This window comes from Polyodon spathula, chromosome 9, assembly GCF_017654505.1.
Source record: "Polyodon spathula isolate WHYD16114869_AA chromosome 9, ASM1765450v1, whole genome shotgun sequence".
NCBI lineage: Eukaryota > Metazoa > Chordata > Actinopteri > Acipenseriformes > Polyodontidae > Polyodon > Polyodon spathula.
Window position 1 is genome coordinate 19,725,384 of NC_054542.1, and position 22,204 is coordinate 19,747,587.

The 22,204-nt window shown below is 41.6% G+C and overlaps 1 protein-coding gene across 1 annotated transcript in view; it reads left to right on the plus strand.

Annotated features, from left to right (window-relative positions):
• Positions 1-9,009, plus strand: part of LOC121320477 (E3 ubiquitin-protein ligase RNF149-like) — a 51,588-nt gene extending 42,579 nt beyond the window's left edge. The window contains exons 5-7 of the mRNA XM_041258827.1: positions 2,878-2,974; positions 8,135-8,327; positions 8,700-9,009. Of these exons, the coding sequence (XP_041114761.1) occupies positions 2,878-2,974; positions 8,135-8,327; positions 8,700-8,761 (352 nt within the window). The 3' untranslated portion in view covers positions 8,762-9,009. The remainder of the gene's footprint in view (positions 1-2,877; positions 2,975-8,134; positions 8,328-8,699) is intronic.
• Positions 9,010-22,204: the final 13,195 nt, after the last annotated feature.

A 22,204-nucleotide genomic window follows, 5' to 3' on the forward strand; every position in this document is an offset into this window, starting at 1 on the left:
AAACCACGGAACTACTCCCGGATCCACAAGGCCTCGGGCTGTCCATTCTCTTTTCTGTCCCGTTGCTTTTGCTCACTCTGTTCACCCTTCTTCTCATTACCCCATTATTGTCCTTCTCAGGACAATTTTTTGCAATGAAAACATCTCATCACATCAGTGGTTGCAAAAATTACATGTTTGGTCTTGTCTGCCTTAAATTTAAGTGCAATATTCAGTTTCTGATTCATATCATTAAAAATCACGTTGACCTGTCTTCAGAATGATACTACAGTATATGCTTCAGCTGTGAGGATTTGCAGCCAATCAGTATTGTCTTGGGGCTGGATATAACCTGACCATACCGAGAAAAGATTTTTAAAAAACAGAGGGGCATTCGAGAGAATGACTTTCCTAGAAGGTAAAGATAGCGCTGTAAACGCAACAAAGGTGTCATTCACAACAATGCCTTTTTCAACAGCCTTTGCAACAAGATTAATCTCACTTAAAAAGCAACGGTTGCCCCATTCTATTGAGAAGCAGACAAAACACGCTCACACCCAACCACATTACCCAAAGCTAACGCACACTGCTGCAACGAGGTGAACCCCTCCATCACCATTTGTACCCCATGGCAGCGGCTTAATTTTTCAAAAACAAAGTTTGGGGGAGTTAAAGCTGGCCTGTTAAAGCTGCAAAAGTCAGCTTATTTTTTCAAAAACACCCCCCCCCCCCCCAAAAAAAAAAAAAACGAAACAAAACAAAACAAAACCCCATATAACACCTATATCCCAAAAAGGAAAAAAAAAAAAAAACATGAAACAAAAAAAATGTAACAATCACTCACCTACCGCCTGTACACACCTTCCCACTCCTGCAGCAGCACACACTCACTCCTTACTCTCCCAGCATGCACCACTAGATATAATTTTTGGTATTCAACTTTCTTGTGTTAGCCTCAGTTTGAATGGAGCCTTATGCTTGGTTCACAAACCTGCAGTCTGACAATATCCTGGATTTCCAGTCAGCTGTAAAGTGTCTATGACAGGGAAATTAAGGAGAGCCAAGGAACCTTCCAGTTCTAGTCTTTTGCTGCATTTACATGCCAGCTGGGCAGAAAGAACCACCCAAGATAACATGTGCTAGCGGGAGAATTACAAGTATTTTATTTTTATTTTTTTTGTGATTAAGTGTTGAAGTGCTAATAAATGTAACTTTGTTGCAGATTAGCAGTAGTCCCCCAAAGTAGATGTAAGATCAGGAATTGTATATATTTAAAATCAATGTTGCGTATACCTGAGTATGTAATTGTCTACAAAAATGGAAAATAGAAAACATGTGTTTCTGGATTCTTCCATTGTTTGTTTTTAGACTGCCCCCAACATTAATTTGTATGCCAAACGAGATCTTTACCATATCCTGAATATTGCAGCAGTGTATATTTATCAATGAAAGAATGCTCTTACATCGTTTGCCTTTCCCAGCCTAAAACAATTATATATATATATATATAAAGAACCGTATTTAGTTTTAAATAGTGTGCAGATAGTATTGTAAAGATGCTAATGCAGTTTGATTTACAAAGTAATGAAACTAAAATGCCTTCAATTTGCTTTGATATGTGGTGAATTTGAGGCATTTACGTTTCAGGCTGCTTGTTATATTAGGTTGACACAAATAAGAGGCTGTCTACTTTTTTCATATTTAAACCATTATCCGTCATTAGGAGCCATTTGGTTGATCTCTCATCAGTTGGGGACCTGTGCTTTATTTGAAGTACTCTACCTTTGATTAGACAGGTTTAATAATGGCCTAAGGTGTGTAGTTTGCTTCAAGGCGTCTGTATACTGTATATGTGAAGCATATAAACCCAGTACAATAGGAGATCAGTATGGTTTTAAGTTCTGACCAATGCACAGAAGCATTATTAAATATGATGTGCCAACCTTCTAGAACCCAAGAATTTCCTTTGAAATAAGCATTACAAAGAGCAGCGCATCTTGCCCAAATCTCCACCAAATAAAGTGACCCAATATGAGTGGGGGTCATTTGAGTTTATAATAAATACCAACATGTTTCTTGTTGGAGACCTTGTTAAACTTTTTATATTCAAAGAATACATTTAACATTCCAGAACATTGCTGTGACATTTTGTCCCAAAACGTTTTCTAGTGGTGAAAATTGCTTTAAAAAAATAAAGAAAAACAGTAATTGCCATTTTTTTTTTTTATTTTAAAGAGGGCAAATTCAAATGGCATATCACTTTTGCTAAGTTATGTAAAATAAGACGTTTACTGATGTCTTGAAATGCATTTTTGTAAAATAGGTAGCTATTGCCAGCTAAACATTTTATTTTCATTCAGTTATTGGAAACCACAACTAGTCACTTGAGAGGAAACAGTAATCAGCTGTTACTCACACTGACATTTCATTGCCTTGTGGATTTTCTGGAAATATCTACAGTATGTATTATATATATATATATATATATATATATATATATATATATATATATATATATATATATATATATATATATATATATTCTGTAACTTTGTGAGTTTTTTGCTAAAGCCAAGGTCTGTGTGTCCCAGGAAATCATTCTTTCTCTATGGTATTTGATTGTGTGTATTCCAATTAATGAAATCCAGGGTTAGTCTCAATAGTGCTTAGACAGGAATATCTTTCCAAGAGAATGTTTGCAAACAAGAGACCAATGAGAGAAAATCAGAAAGGCAAATTAATCATTTATCTCCTCTGTGTGGTTAATAGCAAAATGTTGTAGACCGAAGCTCTCATAACAGGCTGTAAAATGTGGTGCATATTAATGGGAAACAAGCCCAGGGCATATTACTAAAGCAGACAGTGATTTTTTACCTTTTTTTTTTATTATTATTACAGACATGTTTTCCACAGGACGTGCATTGACCCCTGGCTACTAGATCACAGAACATGCCCAATGTGTAAACTTGATGTTATAAAAGCCCTTGGATATCTGGTGAGTCTTTTATTACCCCCAATGGGGATAATTGAGAGTGTTAGAATCAGCAGATTTTTTTAGATGTATGCATGTACAGGGGTGTGCAATTCGTATCGCTTGACGCCCGGGACAACAAGTTTTGCGTTATACTTTGCCCGTTGAACAAATAGTTTTTATTTATTTATTTTTTTTCTATGTTTTTTCTGTTGCTAGAAAAACATATTTCTAAAGAGCCATGCAAGTTTCTGAAAACTGAATTGCGGAAGTCTAGCACTACACACAAACATTTTAAAAAGTGTTACGTTCCACCCCTATCACCTGTGATTGGCTAGCTGTGGGAAAAGCTTCTATTGGTTACAAAGAAACCCAGAAATGGCTGCCAAGAAAGCCTCTGGCAATGCACAGACTAATCTTTTACACTTAAGGTATTATTAATGTTTTTTGTAAATGAGCAAATAAGTGATACTGCTTTCTTAATGCATGAACCTGACATTTAAATACAGCAATCTAGTAAAGTTACAACAACAACAAAAAAGTCATAGTCGCTAAGGTATTGGCATATTAGAAAAAACGTGTTGTGTAATATATAAAATTATTTCTGAGTGTACTTTGTGGTCAAGTGTGTATGTTTTGGGTTGTTTAAAACAGGGGTTCTCAAACTTTCTTTGCTGGGCCCCCAACCTGTCCCATGTACACTAAACAAGTGCTCTGTCTATCAGTCTGAAGAAACATGCATTTGTGGCAAGCACAATATAGGAGATAGCATTGCTATCCCACAGCCTAAGGAAACATTTATGTGTGTAAAATAAAATATAGGACCTACATCTCAGACATTGGCGATTCTAGAGTATAGCACACAGGGGGGCACCAAGGGGTCACCAATTTAATTATGGAGGGGTGCTTTGATTAAAAATAAGAAATCTTCAATGGCATAATCCGAAGCAAAACTCCCTTTAAATTAAGGGGGAAAAAATCACATGCACGCGCACACACACACACACACACACACACACACACTTGTGTACCTTCCTGCAATTTAGATGCTGAAATATTAAGGTATTCGTGGTTTAAACAAACATGGTAAGTTCCTGACAATGTAGTAAACAAATTATGTTTATAACAAACATGATTTTTATACAGACGGGTCACTTCCACTCACTTTCCCCCAAAACACATTTGTTTATAAACCTGTCACTCAAACTTGCAGTGTGTGGTGGGCGGGGAAAGGCGACACTGTTAAGGGCTATGTGCTTATGGTATACCTCTAGTCGAGTAAAACAAAACAAAAACAAATTAATTAGCTGACTAGTAAAACATGGCGGGAGGGCTGGCTTCATAGTACATATTTCACTGTTAGGAGTTAAGTGTATATGTGCTTGTCACAAAGACGCCCGGAGTGGGTGGCGTCAGCCCAGAAAATACACACAGGGTCGGGCACTTTGTCACATGTACCCCCCCCCCCTGTGCAAAGCACACATGGCCTCAATGGCCACCTCCCCCCTTAAAAGCCCAAAAGTCCCGCACAAAGTCCTGGGCCTGGACCGGAGGTTTCAAGGGGCCCACAGGTCTTAAGGCTGTCAGCAGCAATTCTGACAGCGGGGTGGCATACTCCTGCCAGGGTAGTCCTGGCAGCGGAAAGGCTGCTTGGGGGATGATCTCCTGACCTCCCCCCTTCTTCGGAACCGGCAGCTCCCCTTGGTGGAGCTTCGACCAGAGTACTTCCGGCAGCGAAGAAACTGCAGTGGGAGCAGGTCGCCTGACCTTCCCCACAATCTCCGGCAGCGAAACTGCTGCAGTGGGAGCAGGTCTCCGGACCTCCCCCCCGATCTCCGGCAGCGAAACTGCTGCTGGGGTTGGTGGTCTCCAGACCTCCTCCCCCTTCTTCGTGGCCGGCAGCTCCCCTTGGTGGGGTTCTGGCCACAGTACTTCCTGCTGCGATGCGAAGCAACAGGCAACCCCAGGCGATGCGGAGCGGCGGGCAACCCTAGGCGAAGCAGTCCCAGCGACCCTAGGCGATGCTGAGCGGCAGGCAACCCCAGGCGATGCTGAGCGGCGGGCAACCCCAGGCGATGCTGAGCGGCGGGCAACCCCAGGCGATGCTGAGCGGCGGGCAACCCCAGGCGATGCTGAGCGGCGGGCAACCCCAGGCGATGGTGAGGGGCGGGCATCCCCAGGCGAAGCAGTCCCAGCGACCCCAGGCGATGCTGAGCGGCGGGCAACCCCAGGCGATGCTGAGCGGCGGGCAACCCCAGGCGATGCTGAGCGGCGGGCAACCCCAGGCGATGCGGAGCGGCTGGCAACCCCAGGCGATGCGGAGCGGCTTGCAACCCCAGGCGATGCGGAGCGGCTTGCAACCCCAGGCGATGCGGAGCGGCTGGCAACCCCAGGCGATGCGGAGCGACGGGCAACCCCAGGCGATGCGGAGCGACGGGCAACCCCAGGCGATGCGGAGCGACGGGCAACTCCAGGCGATGCGGAGTGACAGGCATCCCTGGGCGAAGCGAGGCAGAGAATCAGGACAAGCTGGGGTGCGGGTGTTGGCCCTCTTTTCGGCCACTGCGGCCGGGCAGTTCTCTCCTTGTGATGGTGGGGGAAGTGATACCAGCAGACATTCACCCTCTGCTGGTGGACGGGGACCCAGCAGGCATTCACCCTCTGCTGGTAGAGGTGGCGGAGGCAGAGGCAGCTCCTGCTGCTCTCCTTGTGATGGTGAGAGAAGTGATACCAGCAGTGATACCATTCCCCTTTCCCCTTCTCTTCCTCCTCACCTTCCTCTCCTGGGCCAGTTCCTCCTTTCCATACTGGTAGGGGCAGCGGAAGGGACAGTTGGCGAAGAGATGGTCCTGGTCGCAGAGGTGGCTGGCCCTTAGGCGGCACTCCTCCTGCCTGTTCTTCACCTTTTTAGCCTCCTTCCATCCCATTTTTTTATATATATATATATATATATATATATATATATATATATATATATATATATATATATATATATAGTTTTTTTTTTTTTTTTTTTTCAAAAAATGCGGTTCCTGCTCTGGTCTGACGCTTGGAGGCGTTGTTATCCCGGTTCTGACACTACGTGTCACAAAGACGTCCGGAGTGGGTGGCGTCAGACCAAGAAAATAAACAGAGAGAGAGGTGGAGTTTGGTGGAGCTGAGCGAATGGACTCGCTCAGCATTTAATAAATAAACAAACAGACAGAAAATAAACGGTTGTAACAATACAAAAACAGGACACGGCACATTCGCCCAAAATAAATAGACAAACAGAACGGACTAAACAAAACAAACAATGGACTAACAAACAAACACAGTGAGCTTCTATTTTTTTAACGTTTACTATTATTCTTATTATTTCTACCTCCGTCTCCTATCCCACTCTCCACTCACCGAACACCCAACCCCGAGTGGGTGAAAACATGCTGCTTTTATGCAGCTGTACCGAGACTCGATTGCTACTCAGTCATTCAATTGGAGTCTCGGTATAACTGCACGTGAATTAATAAATTGCAATTCCCCGTGCTCACATATTACTTTTTACTTGCACGTGAAGTGCTGTGCAATCCTCATGCCTAAATACAAATATACATTTTAAACACTTGTGTTACACAGACCCGTTTATATCCCGTGTACCAATGACTATACACCAACATTTAACACATCACACACAACATAACACAAAATACACACAGGGGCGGGCACTTCATCACAGTGCTGTAATGAAATTCTAACGATTTTATGGTTAGGACAGTATTTTGTGATCACGTGACCTCCCTGCAATAGCGTTTTTGGGGCGGGACCCCCAGTTTGAGAAATGCTGGTTTAAAAAAAAAAACTTGAAGTTTACTGTTTAGAAGCATTTTAAGACAAACTTTCCATGGCAAAAAATGTAATGATTTTTTTTCTTTCGATTTTAGAGTTGCTAACCTAGTTTGCCATTTACCATATTTACACATTTTTAAGATTTAAGCACAATATTGTTGTTATTATTTTTACTAGATTTGAACAGAAGCAATATTAGTTATTTATTGGACATGCACATTCCATCGGTTTGTGAAACACTTCAAACATGAAGATTGACATATATGTTTATAATGATAGAAATGAAATGTTTATATATGAGATTATCTGTACAATATTTTATTATTATTTTTACAAAAAATCCAGACTGTAAATCTCATGGCAGTGGGTTCATGTATTAATTAATTTATGTAAAATGTTATGTAGTGTTTAAAAATATATATATATATATATATATATATATATATATATATATATATATATATATATATATATATATATATATAATATAAAGTAAACAAAAGAAAAAGTATTTTGTGTTTGCAGAATTTAATGGAGCCTGCTGTAAATATTGTATGAATTTTGGTAAAATGACAGAGAAACTTGACAGGTTATATACAAGTCCTTTTAAAATCCGAGGTTCAGCAGTTACAAAACTGAAACCTTTTGTGTATCTTGAAGAATTTAGCTACAGTTATATTTTACTTTTTTGTGCGACGGGAAGGGTGCAAGTAGCATTTTGTTCCTTGGACAAGAAGATTTTTTTCATAAATTGTATACCCCTGAGGGAGGGAGGGAGGGAGGTTGGTTGGTTGGTTAACAGGAGTATGCAGATAACTCAAATTGTGTTCAGACTTAGTTTGGATATTCGTTATCACAAATTACATGACATTGCTTAGTGACTCCGGCAACCCACCTGACAGGATTATGTAGGACATGCAGAGGCTTTAGCTTGGTTTAATACAAAGCAAATAAGTAGTTTTGATTCTTGTGAAAATATTGTATCACATTAATCAGTTTGTGCTGAATTCCTTTGTTACTACCAAGTCCAGAATTGCTTAACATCTGCTATAAAATGAGCTGAGAATCCAAAAAACATGGTTTCATGCAAATACTTAAATATGGTGTTTTGTATATCCATGTTTGACTTATTTGTCTTCATGCATTTACACAAAGCAGCTCCTTCAGATGTGTTAGATAGTAGCCTTCTTGGCGGGGTCTCTCTTCTTTTAACATTATTCTCAAAAGGACCTCCTGGTTAATTAAGGTTAAATAAAGATTATAGTGAAATACTGCTGCTTGTTTTTGTCATCATAGAATGCCCCTTGAATTACTCTGGGTGGTTTTACTGATCTCATCTGTTTTTTATTGCTGCTCCAGGTGGACCCTGAAGAAGCCATTGAAGTGACAGCCCCAGAGTCTCTGCCAGATAGTGTGACTATCAGGAGCCTGAGTGTTTCCCTACAGGGTGATGCAGACAATGAAGCCAGCAGCAGCAGTGCCCCTTCTCACCAGACCCTGCAGGATGACAGCGGGGCTGTGGAAGAAGCTGGAGAATCAGTAGCTCTCCTTGGTGAGTAATACAGACTTGAGCGTGCTGGTCCAGTTGTGACACAGTCCTGCTTTAGTTTCATTTAGGGTCTCTGTTTGTTACTTCGCTGGGTATTGAATTTCTTTGTTTCTAGCTGTTTAAACCCATCCTTTTTTATAGCTAAGTTGCTATATTGTATTCTTTAAAAAGTGTAATGGCTGACATTTTTCTTCCCTTTGTTCATTTAAGTTCCATTTTTACTGACATAAAACCTGTTATATGCATTGAATTGCAATTAAATATACCGTTACTTCTCTCAATTAATTGTCCAGTCCAGATATCTGGAAAACAGAAGGGGCAACACACCAGTATAGTATTTGTATGAAAAGTATGGTGATTGTTGCTTATTTCCAGATGACAATCAGAAGTGTGAGGAGAACAGAGAAAAGACTCCTGATCCTGATGACATCTCTTGAACAACAACAAAGGACACACAAAGACTTTGCTTCAAACCCATTTCCTTGCTACTCAAATCATGGACCTTCCTTACAATCCTGATCTGAGACTTGCTTAGATGTTAAGAGCTCCAAATAATATATAAGAATATATTTTATGTAATGCCACATATTAAGAAGAAATGATAGATGTTTAACTACAGCTATGGCCAAAAGTTTGGCACCACATAGAATTTTAGGATTTAGGAAAACAAAAAACAAAAAAACAACATTGGAATGTTTCATGTTAGATTTCAAATGTCACATTTTTCAATTTTCAATAGCTTAACATAACATTATTCATCAGGTTTCATTCGACTTTATGAAGCCAAAATTAATTCTGTAGGCTGCTGCAAAACGTTTGGTTATAGCTGTAGAATAGTTCAAGTAAAACTTGCTTAATTTATTAAACCAACAGCATCACACATGCTTATACAGTGATTTGACATTTCAAAGCAGGTGGGTCAAAGTTTTATACAATTTCAGTGTGAGGGGTAAAATAAAGTATAAAATCTGAGGGATCTGGTCAAAGCAAAGGCGTCGTCCTGCTGCAGTAATATAACGTAATTTTTTTTAAAGCATCTGTGTTGCTTAAAATTCTCTTGTATATGATCTTACAACTTTGTATAAACATTTTAGTTGAAAAAACTGTCAGCTTTCAAATCAGTCATTTGAACAGAAGTCATGTAACCACTATGAGTGTGTGTTCCCTTTTTTCTTAAAATGCCTTTGCTTTCAGTTATAGAGCACTTACTTGTTGCATGACTGGAGTCACTCACCGTTTCTGTTTTATTGCAAAGTCAGTGATGAACGGACAGTCGGGCAACATGCTGGCAGTTGTTGAGCATTCTCCTGGGCAACAGTTTGTACCAAATTACGGAGTTACAGTTGCGGAGGTTTTGTGATGTGGACTTGTCTTTACATAAACAACAGATGTTGGTAAGCAGTGTTGCCAAAGTTAAGATGCAGCAAAGCCAGATGCCTGGCTAGAGCCTGTACTTGGTAACCCTGTGCAGGGTACAATTATTACTTTTTTATTAAATATAAAACACGAGGGCACAAACAATAGATCATAAATTACTAGATATCTTCTCTGACCAAGAGATATATGCCCCAATATAAAAAATGGTGTGAATGGCAGAAAAAAAAATCGTGATCCAACAGTACAGTACTTTGGGATAGGACGGTATAAATTATTTCTATTGGCTTCCTTATCCAGCTAGTACTATACATGATTGTATATGAACAACTAATTTACCAGTTTGTAAGGGTGAAAAGACATATTATTAAAACAAAAAACATAAAAACACCACAAAAAAACCCCACTGTATTGATAATGTGGGTCAATATACTAGCAAACTAATGTGTCAACCCGCCATGCCAGATTTTGTTAATAACTGAGGAGGCTGATAGAGCAAAGTACTATGCTATCCCTCAGGTGTGCGACTTTGAGTTATCAGCAGAGTTCATGACTGACAGTTTTGAATCTGGTTTAACCAAGTGGGTTGTAAAAATGGTCCAACATGCAGCTGTTTTTTGATCCAGGTTAGGGTTAACTGTTCTTTCATTTAATGCGGTATTAAGTCATTATAATTACTGCGTGAACAATAGGTAGTTCTTCCTATTAACATATATTTTTCTACAGAGCAATGAAAGTACCAAACAATGGGCAACAAAATTTGAGGACCACCACAGTGTAGAAATTGTCAGCTAACGTTTGCCTGAAGAGAAGATAAATTGCTGAATTCCACTATTTTTAAAGTGACACACCATACCGCTTGACAGATGACACCCTTCATTTTGCTTCATAGACTTTGATTACCCTGTATATAAGCCCAGTTCAAACCTACTGTCTGAAACAGTGATTTGTGCCTTGCATACATAGCATTCCAGCTATTTTTAAATTTAGTACTGGCTCTTCAATCTTTAACCTTTTAACTGAACACACAATACATTTAGTATGGGCAGGCATATCCAGCAGTGCATTTTGCATACTGCTTTCTTGCAATAATTTGTTTCTATGGTTAAGATTCTAGAGATGATAAACATTCAACCTACAGATCGTACATAAGTAACCCAATACACCAACTTTTACTCAGATGAACAAAACAATGAGGACCCAATAACTCTCCGATACAGATTGAACATATACAAGGTTTGCTTAGCCTTTGAGTTCCATATTTGTGCATATTTAACCCTAAGAGAATAATATGAATGCATAGAACCTTTGTTTTTAAATGAAGGAACCATAGAATTATGAAAAGATTCAATATTTTAGTGAAGATACACTTTGAATCTGTATTAAAGAAATTCAGTTTTTTACTTGTGGTATTGGAGCCTGTTGACCCAACTTGCAACAAGCTGGTGTTCCTCTTATATCAAACCTAAATGAAGACTGCTTTCTAGCAGATCCCGGTAACTATTAGTCCCATGCAGGTTTGCTTTGTGTTTGTTGTCTCCGAGATTAGTGGGTGTAATCTACAGTTAAATTGCTCAATAGTTGGCAGACTTAAAACACATCTAGATATCAGGTGATGCTATGGCACAATGGTGGGAACTGACAGTGTTGCCTGTAAGATGTCTCAAACTTTAGAAAATCTGTATTTTTATATATAGAAACATAAAGGTCTTACAACATTAACCGGACTGTAAATCGTGTACGAGCGCCATTACTCAAACCCATAGAAAAATAATTTTGTACAATGTGAAATGTTTGGTTGAACTGTTCTTAGTCTGTTTACATTTTAATTATCAAATGACATCTTGGTTTTGAAAAAAATGTATTGTTGGATTTCTTTTTCTTTTTTTTGTACTGAAGTGCTAAAAGTAATAAGTGCAAATTAACTGAAAGGGGTCATTAAAGATCTGGTGAATTAAAATGACTTGTGTTTTTTGATAGAAGTATATTATCTATATCTAGTACTATACTGTGCAGAGGATGTAGTGGCACTGTGTAGCATATCTCAAGCCAGAGAATAAAATCTACGCAACGAGCAAGTGAGTAGAACCAGGGAAGAAAAAAATTAGCGACATGAACAGTCATACAATCACATCTCACTGATATGTCAGACAATCTTAGTCGCTACTTCCCTGCACAAGGTTTTGAAAATTTTAAGGAAAAGTGATGGCTCTTTGAAAAGTCCTGAAATTGATTATAGTGCTAAACTTGATGCCTGAGCAAGAAAGTGTGTTGCTACATCTTACCTGTGATAGCACACTAAAACAGACCACAAGTTTGGCATCATTTTGGATTACTGTTTCAAAGAACATCCTTTGTTAAGGATACATGTTCTGCTGTTTCTTCCTTTCACAAGAACATACATGTGTGAATTGGGGTTTTTGACAGACAAGATTAAAAACAAAAGAAAGAATCTGATCCAGATTGGAAGAAGATAATGAAGAACAGGCAAGAAAGACAAGTAAGTGAAACTCAACCCGATTGTCTTTTAATGTATTGTCAGAGTTGGTTCTGGCACGTCCCTTTTGTGCTATAAGTCATTAGATCCTTTTGCATAGAAGGCCTTGGCTGCAAGGGTGTGCGGTTCTTTGATGGGCCCAAATTCAGTTAAAATGTGTTTGCCCACTGACAATGGGAATGAGAATGTAGAAATGGGAGCCCATCTAACAAGACTGTCACAGCTACTGGAAGCAGGCTGATCTTTGGGAAACAAATTGAACATTTGTGAAACTGCAACAAATATTGTAATGACTAATGTGTTTTAGAAAATGCTTTTTCGCAGATCTGTACAGGTCTGTTGTGGTGTTTGCAGAACCAGTCTGAGCTGAGCCTGGCGCAGAGTTCGAATCTTGCTGGGAACGTGCTGATTTGTTAGGCATGAATTGGATGATCTAAAGGAACATGTATTGATTTAAATAATATGAAATACTCTTAGTCAATAATCATAGTAATACTGTATGTACTCTGTTTCAAATAGACCTGTATACTTGGTAGAAAATATTAAGTAGCTGTTATGTACAGTCTAAAAGCATGCAGAGAAAAGGTGGGCTGACCAGCTCTTGGCAGACCCTGATCAGAAGTAGGAAACACTTTGATTTAGGTGCCAGACCTTGGTAGCTATCTTTCTGGAGAAAACTTCTGAGCTGAGTAAAAAGGAAAAACATACTTTGAAATAAATATATGCATGTTCTGTTAGTGTATATGTTTAAAGTAGAAAAATAATAAAAATCTTGTAAGGAGTGAATCTGATTTAAAGACAGTCTCTGATTTAAAAGCATTCTAAAGTGATGAAAACAGAATAATTGAATCAACAATTTAACGTCTAAGAACTGTGGCTATATTTCTGGGAGATAAACAAATGTATAGTTAAATGACTGGGCAGCCATATATCTTATTGGAAAAAAGCATTAAGTATTGATCTAAAAGGAGCCCAATTTAGAAGTAAATCTTATTTAGATTACAATAATACAGCTATTAGAATGTTGTATTTAAAAGAAGCAAGACAATAAAGTCAAAAATAGTATAAACTGTAACTAACAGTAAACTTACTAAAGGAATACAAACTAATGCTGTAACCTTGATTCTCGCCTGCTTGTGGTACAGGCAGTGTTGAAAATGACTCATTGGTTTTGGCTGATGAAGAGGGGATTTTTGATGGTCAACAATTTAATGGCCAAGATCATCTCTGTAATGAGCGATCTAGTTACTATTAACGAACGGAAATACCTTTCGGATAAAGGAAGATAGGAGTTTATCTTACAATAATCATTTTCTGTATATAACAGAAATTAATTAGAACCTGACAGGATGAGATGAGAATGGAAAGCGTAGGACGTGTTAATAAGTTAGATATTGGGTTGAAATAATGAGTATTTGTCAAAAAACGGCTGCAGTGGGTGACATCAGACCAGAAACAGGAAACAACAAAGAACAGACAGAGAGACGTGGAGTTTGGTGAAGCTGAGTGCTTGCTTGTGCTCAGCATTTAATGATTAAACAAACAGAAAATAAAAGATTGCAAGACAAACAAAACACAGGACACAGCACTCGTAGCCAAAACAAAGAGACAAACAAAATGGACTACACAGACGGACATGGCGAGCTGGTATTATTATAACTTAATTTACTGTTACCTCCATCTCCAATCCTGTTCTCCACTCACAGAACACATAACCCCGAGTGAGTGAAAACATGCTGCTTTTATGCAGCTGTACTGAGACTTGATTGCTAATCAATCATTCAATTGGATTCTTGGTACAACTGCATGTGAATTAATAAAGTGCAATTCCCCTTGCTCACATATTACTACATTTTACCTGCATGTGAAGTGCTGTGCAATCCTTGTGCCTAAATACACTATACATTTTAAACACTCGTGCTTGTAACCCATATTACATCACGTGTACCAGTGACTATACACCAACATTAACTCACTACACGCAACATACAACACAGAAATACACACGGGCGGGGCAACATTGCCACAGTATTGAAAAATGCTTACGATAGTGTTTCATACTAATCAACCCTAAAATTGGCAAAAAGCAAAGGTTGTCTTAAAAACCTGCTTCGACTGGATTTTGTATAAACAGTGAAGAAAGTCAGACCAGTCACTTTAACACTATACCATTCTAATATGTTAACAGCAGCTTGTATTTAGATATAAATAACTTGACCTTCCATTCAAAACTTAAAAGATTTATCAATGGAGTAAAATAATATTACCATTTCTAGGAACAACTGTTATACTGAAGTAACTTGATTAGAAATACATCTTATAATGCCATTTAAACTGTTGAAAGAACATAGTAAAAGTTTATTATAACAGAAGCATGGCGTTGACAATATTGTAAATATACTGTTAAGACACATTTGAAATAATGTTAATTTAATTAAGTCAATTTAAAAATTAGTTCAATTTCTCCAACCAAACAAAAAGTGTCTTTTAGACATTACAATGTCAGTTAAACCACAGAATATACATGTTTAGTTTAAATAAAGATTTTACTGCAGTAATAAACAGAGGTCTGTGGAAGAGTGGTGGGTAATTCACTGACACACGAGACAGAACAGTTGTACTTGGAACACCGCCCAGGTGCCCAGTTTTATTTTCAGCAGTTTCACTGTTTTACCCACAGAGGGCACTGTTGTTCGTGGGCTGCCTATTAACAGTGATAAACAGCACCACGGAAATACCAAAGCTGGTAAGTTGAATGAACTGCGGGTGCACTCGCAGGTGCTCAAAATAATATAGAGAACAGAAGGCGAAAAGAACAAGGGAAAATAAAACAGTAATAAAACTACAAATAAAAGGTGCTGCACTCGGCAGCGTTATCCCGGTCGCCGATACCCGCACGACCCAGATCACCGTCCTACTCTGGCGGCTCCCTGCCTACTCTAAACAATAGTTCGGGGTCTGCCCAAGGGTTCCCCGCTGTCACTCTCTGGCTTGTTCGCTGTTCCCAGCTGGTCTCTCCGTCCTTGACCAGCGCTTCCGCACACACAGCACGTCTACAAAGGCAGACCTGAGGAAACAGCAGAGCGTTATTTTATAGGACCAACAATCTCCCAAGACGCGCCTCTCAGCCATTCAGGAAAGTCCACACACCCACTTTCCCACCTCCCCATGTCACTGCCATGACTCACAGGCGGTTGTTGGACGACTGCCGCCCTCTTCCTGCAGCCCGTGAACACGCTAGCAGAGTCAGCACAGATCTCTCCCTGTTACAAGGTCATTTGCAGAAAAAGCTGAAATAAATCATTTTGGGGTCTGCTGTTTTTCTGTAGATGTTTGTCTCAGACACACAATATAATTCTGGAAGGGCATTAGACCTTCAAAAGGTAAGGCTTAGTCTTTGGTACCTCAAAGCATGATTCGGTGTTGGCTCTTGAAAATGGGATTTGCCAGCCTTGAATGATAACCAACAGAAGGTGCTTTAAGAAAGACAGGAGTATGTATCTCATTATATTATAAGAAAATAATGAGAGCTTAGTTATAAAAATTAGGATGTACACTTTTTTGGTATTATCTGAAAAGATACCGGTCCAGGAGTCTCTTGAATCGGCCAAAAAATTACCTTATGCAGTGAATTTGGAAAACTGCTTACAGTGGAGTTTCATATTAATTAAAACATTAGCCTTGTGCAGGCGAATTTTAGAAAACCGAAAGAGAGGTAAAGCTTAGTCCAAGTATGGTACAAGTTAATATAAGACTATTATATTTAACATGTTTCATTATAGCTTAAATTTAAATGGAAACAACTGAACTGACCACTGTATGCTTATTAAAAGGCTTGTGATGAACCCCTACAGTCTTTTAGTTCCATATTTTGTTAACATATCTGTATATGAAAGTAAACCAAACTGAAAAGGTGATGAGATATGTTAGTCAGAAGGAATATAGTAGGCTCAGGGTAATATAATCACACAGAAAGTTGATGTTAAATATATAAAACAAAATCTCTTTTTATACACATATAAACTTGTATCATATTGCATTATATTGTAGCGGGGATCCTGTAAAATTTGTTTCACCTGACTTTTTGGAGAAAGGAGGGGTTAGGAAAAAGAGAGAGGTGAAATCACGATGTCATGGTGCCAGGAGTCATCGCCCTAGTACGGTGAGCAAAGTTTCATTCATGAATTGGAGGATACGTGATTGAACTAGCTATTGGAGGGGGTGGGGCTATCGGTACTTTTGGGGGACGTGACGTCGTGATTGGTTCCTATGTTGTGGTTGATGGGAGGAAACGAGGACTGTTTTAGAAAGACGGAGCCAGACAAGTGTGTGCTTGTTTTGCAACCATGTGTGTTTTTGTCTGCAGACTGATCAAGCACAGAGCTGGGAGCTGGTGCCTTGGGGCCAGTGATTCACCAAGACTTCACCGCACCTGCACTTAACTAGCATCACTGTTTCAGCACCGCACCTGCACTAAGAGTATGCATTGTCCGGAGATGTGTCTGTTTGTGTTGTGTCTTTTCTTTATTATTATTATTTCGGGACTGTAACCCATCGTTTTGACGCTGGCGACACCCATTGTTGGGTAGAGCCAGCTTTATTATTTTTGAGTGGTGAAAGTGATAAAGGAGAATTAAAACTTGAACCGTGAACTTTGTGTCTGTCCTTGTTTGGAGCACCTGCATCACCCTCTCACTACGCACAGCAACCCACACGTTCACATGTGATGTCAGTACGGGAGATGGACGTTGCCACGTTCACTGCGCTATTACAAGTGCTGGAACAGAGATGTGAGACGGATTAGAGACAAAGAGAGGAGAGATACACAGAGCTGATAGAGAGGGTTGGGCTCAGGAACGTACCCAGCGGTACCCATGATGGCGCCCCCTACGGCACGGGAGCAGAAGATGACAGCGGAGGATGACCCTGAGGCGTAGTTGGTTGCCTTTGAGCGGTTGGCCACCACTGCGCAATGGCCAAGGGAGTACTGGGCCAGTCAATTGGGCCCCTGCCTGAGTGGGCAGCATACCAAGCCATGGCTGATGAGGAGTCCAGCCAGTACGACTTGGTCAAGTGGGCCATCCTCCAACGCCTCAGCATCACGAGGGAAACGCATTGGATGCATTTCCGGGAATACCGGAGGCCACGGGAGACCTGCCCCAGGGTGGTCGCCCAGAAACTGTGGGAGCACATGGTGCACTGCCTTAACCCGGCACAAGAGACTGGTGCACAGATGGATGAGGCAATGGTCTTGGAGCAGTTCTGCCATGTGGTCGGCACAGAAACATAGGACTGGATACGGCGTCACAACCTGGACACCCTGGAGGCCACCATCAAACTGGCGGAGGATTTTGAGGACTCCCGGGCTTCAATCAGAACTGGACTACAGACCCCTCTTCCTCCTCTGACCAGCCAAGGAGCAGCGCCCGCAGTACCACCAACACCTCCTCCCCTGGGACCCCGACCGGCCAGACCACCGATCCCAATGGGTCGACCCACCTCCTCACCATGGAGGCAGCAGTTGGCCCCCAGCTGGGGTAGATTTACTGCCCCCGACCCACTGCATTATCAGCAGCGGGACAGACCGCTAACCGCAGTGCCCTCTGCCCCGATTGTCTGTTTTAGGTGCCATGAACATGCACACATCACTCGCCTGTGCCCCTCGGCAATGGAGTGAAACATTGTGACATGCAATTTGGCATCTGAGGCAGGTAAGGAATGGGGAAATGGTCAAGAGGGGTCTTGTATTATTGATGTAATGGTTGGTAATGTGAGTACACAGGCTTTAGTGGACTCAGGGTGTGCACAGACCTTAATTCGATCAGCTCTCTTAGGCTGTGTGCCGTGGCAGCCTCAAGGCAAGGTGGTGATCTTCTGTATCCATGGGGATACGGCGACATACCCCACCCTAAAAGTATACATGTCCATAGGTCAGACACAGTGCCACCTCACAGTGGGCGTGGTGGAAAGGCTGCCGCACCCCATAATTGGGACTGGCCACAGTATTGGCAATTAATCCAAAAGGCAGTCCTGACTGCACGCGCAACCATGGCAGACAAAGTAGGGGAAACAATTGGTGAGATTTTCCCCCTGCAAGCTGACCTGTTTTCTTTCCTTTTTCGTCCTAGGAAAACAAAGAAAGAGACAGATCAAAAAATGGGAAGGTGCATCTCTGAAACGAGGCTGGGGGCTGGTGGGGGAGAGCAAGGATGATATCAAATGCCATTCGAAAAGGAGTCAGTACGCAGTAGGACTGAGAGGGCGAGGTTACTGGACCCTCCAGGGCAGATGTTACTCCGGCCCCTCTGAATATACCGGACATGTGGGGCTCAAGCGTGGTCCTAGTGTGGGACCAGAAAAATAACCCCACACTGGTGAACGCTTGGGGACAGGTCAGCTCTGTGAAGGTAAGGATGTTGAAGGCGCTGGGGCACTAGTATATCTGCACTTCATTATCAAGGGGAAATTACTGTGTAGGGTAAACCCTGTCCCAGGCACAGGACCGCCTGTAACACAATTGATGATTCCCCCGTCGTTGTCAGCCTGAGGTCATGAGGCTGGTGCATGACATCCCCTTTGCAGGACACTTGGGAGCTGACAAGAAGAAGGAATGCATATTGACTCGATTTTATTGGGTAAGGCTTAATAACAAAGTGTCGAAATATGTAGCCACATGCCCAGACTGCCAGCAAGTAGCACCAGGTCGAGTGCGCCCCGCCCCTTTGGTCCCACTGACAATCATTTCCACCCCCTTTGAGCACATTGCAATGGACATAGTGGGCTCTTTGCTACCTTCTGACTATGGGTATACGCGTATATTAGTGGTGGTGGATTATGCAACGCGATACCCGGAGGCAGTTTCATTGAGAGACATTCATTGAGAGTGTCACTGCAGTAGCCAAAGAACTAGTGCAGATTATGTTGAGAGTAGGGATACTGACTGATCATGGGACTAACTTTCTGTCTCGAACGCTACAGCAGGTGTATAAAATGTAAAAAATACGTCCCATCCGGACATCTGTTTATCATCCACTGTCAGACGGTTTGGTTGAACATTGGGCAGCACTCCTTCCCTACCTCCTTTTAGCAGTGAGAGAGGTGCCGTAGAGTTCAACAGGGTTCTCCCCCTTTGAGCTCTTGTACGGCCAACAGCCTTGCGCCATCCTCGATCTGTTGAGAGAGGGGTGGGAGGAGCACAAAGGCTCATCCAAAAACGTAGTGCAGCATGTGCTCCTACTCCATGATCGGCTGGATTTGGTCGGTCATTTGGCCTGTGACAATCTAAAATCAACTCAGCACAGGCAGCAGCAGCATCACAACCAAAATGCACAGATTCGGACCTTTCGACCAGAAGATGAAATTTATGAAATTCAGCAGCCTGATCGCCTAACCGAACAGGAAATTTACCATGTCAATTTGTTAAAGCACTGCCAGGTAAGGGAGGCCTTATTTATAACCCTAGGCGAGGTAGAGGATGATTTTGGACCCTGTATAGAGGCCCCTCGCATACAGACCATTCCGATAGGGAAACAGTTAATCCCAGATCAGCAGCGAGATCTGCACAGGTTAATTGGGGAGTTCAGCGATGTTTTTTTCTGATGTGCCCAGCAGAACTAATCTTGTTGAATATGACATTGTCTCTCCCCCAGGTATCACAGTTAGAAAGAGACCCTACCAGACCTCGGAAATTCAACGAGGTGGCGTTTGCAAAGAGGTACGGACGATGCTCGAGCTTGGGGTGATTGAGCTTTCCGGAGCAACTGGTGCAGTCTGATTGTGATAGTGGCCATAAAGGATGGCACCAACCGCTTCTGTGTTGATTTCCGTAAGGTAAACGCTATTGCCAAGTTCAATGCATATCCCATTCCTCGGGTCAAAGAGCTTCTCGATAGACTGGGAATGGCAAGGTTCATCTCAACTTTGGACCTGACGAAGGGGTACTGGCAGATCCCCTTAACCCACAGATCACTTGAGAAAACTACATTTTCTACCCCTGATGGTCTGTTTCATTTCACAACCATGCCATTTGGGCTACATGGTGCGCCCGATCCTTTCAGAGACTAATGGACCAGGCTTTATGCCCACATCGTGAATGTGCAGCAGCGTATATTGATGATGTGGTGATTTTCAGCTCCACATGGCAAGTTCATTTGGTTAGGTTCACTGCCGTCCTGCATTCTCTGAGGCTAGCCCGGCTGACAGCCAACTTGGGTAAATGTGCATTGCCAAAGAGGAAACCCAATATTTAGGATTTATTATGGGACATGGGCAGGTAAAACCCATCACTACCAAAGTCCAGGCTTTGATGGACGCGGTGATCCTGAAAACCAAGTCCCAGGTGAGATCTCTCTTGGGGTTAGCCGGTTTACCGCCAATTCATCCCCGAGTATGCCACCGTGGTCAACCCCCTAGTGAATCTCACTAAAAAGAGTAAACCAAATTTAATTAAATGGACAGGAGAGTGTCAGGGGGGCCTTTGAGACCATTAAGCAACCACTCTGGGGAGGGGCTATGGGTACTTTAGGGGGATGTGACGTCATGATTGGTTCCTTTGTTGTGGTTGATGGGAGGAAACAAGAATGTTTTGGAAAGACGGATTTAAGCGTATGCTTGTTTTGCAACCGTGTGTGTTTTTGTCGGCAGACTGATCAAGCATGGAGCTGGGAGCTGCCGCCCTTGGGGCCAGCAATTCACCCGGATTTCACCGAACCTGCACTTAACTAACATCACTGTTCCAGCATCGCACCTGCACTAAGAGCACGCACTGTCCGGAGAGGTGTCTGTGTTTGTGTTGTGTCTGTACCTTTGTAAGTATTATTTCGGGACGGCAACCCCTGGTTTTGGCGCTGGCAATACCCACTGTTGGGTAGAGCCAGCTTTATTATTTTTGAGCGGTGAAAGTGATAAAGGAGAATTAAAACTTAAACCACGAACTTTGTGTCTGTCTTTATTAGGAGCACCTGCATCACCCTCTCACTATGCACAGTAACCCACACGTTCACACTACTCTACATGTAGTTGTTACTTGAATCAGGGAGGTTAAAGCTACCACCACCTGATATCCTGTATTTTTTTTAAAACACCAGTGAGATTTTTTTTGTTTTTACAGAGTTGTGAGAATTTTGTTTTTCAAAAACACTGCTTTAGAGCATACATGACCACCATCACTACTACGGTAGCCTGCACAAATCAGTTATTTGGCAAACTAGCAGATAACATCAGGCAGACACATATGCAGTACAAGCCTGCCAAGTCAAGGAGCATCTCAATCAGTAATGTAGATACAGTCTTCTATATTCATAGCGGGGCCCTTCCAGCTGTCTCAGAAAAACTGGTAAAAAGTCTTGGGAGTTGGTACGATGGGGATTTAAAGGACATAGTCTGAGTAGGACAGGTGAAACAGCCGGCAGTGCAAGGGCTGAAGATCAACAGTAAAGTACTACTAGGCAAGCTTAAAGTCTGGTGCTTTCAGTTTGGTCTTCCAAGGTTTCTGTGGCCAGCTTACTGTGTATGAGGTTTCTGTCAACCGTAGACTGGAAGCTTTCAAAAGTTCATACATTAGAAAATGTCTGGGAGTTTGTGACAAAGTGCCCACCCCTTTGTGTATTTTCTGTTATATGTTGCGTGTGGTGTGTAAAATGTTGGTGTATAGTCATTGGTACACGGGATATAAACGGGCCTGTTTAAAATGTATATTTGTATTTAGGCACAAGGGTTGCACAGCACTTCACGTGCAAGTAAAATGTAGTATGTGAGCACGGGGAATTGCACTTTATTAATTCACGTGCAGTTGTACCGCGACTCCAATTGAATGATTAGCAGTCGAGTCACGGTACAGCTGCATAAAAGCAGCATGTTTTCACTCACTTGGGGTTGTGTGTTCGGTGAGTGGAGAACGGGATAGGAGACTAAGGTAATAGTGAATAATTGTAAGAATAATAGTTAAAATATCTGCTCACCCTGTTTTGTGTAGTGTTAGTCCGTTTTTGTTTGTCTATTTATTTTGGCG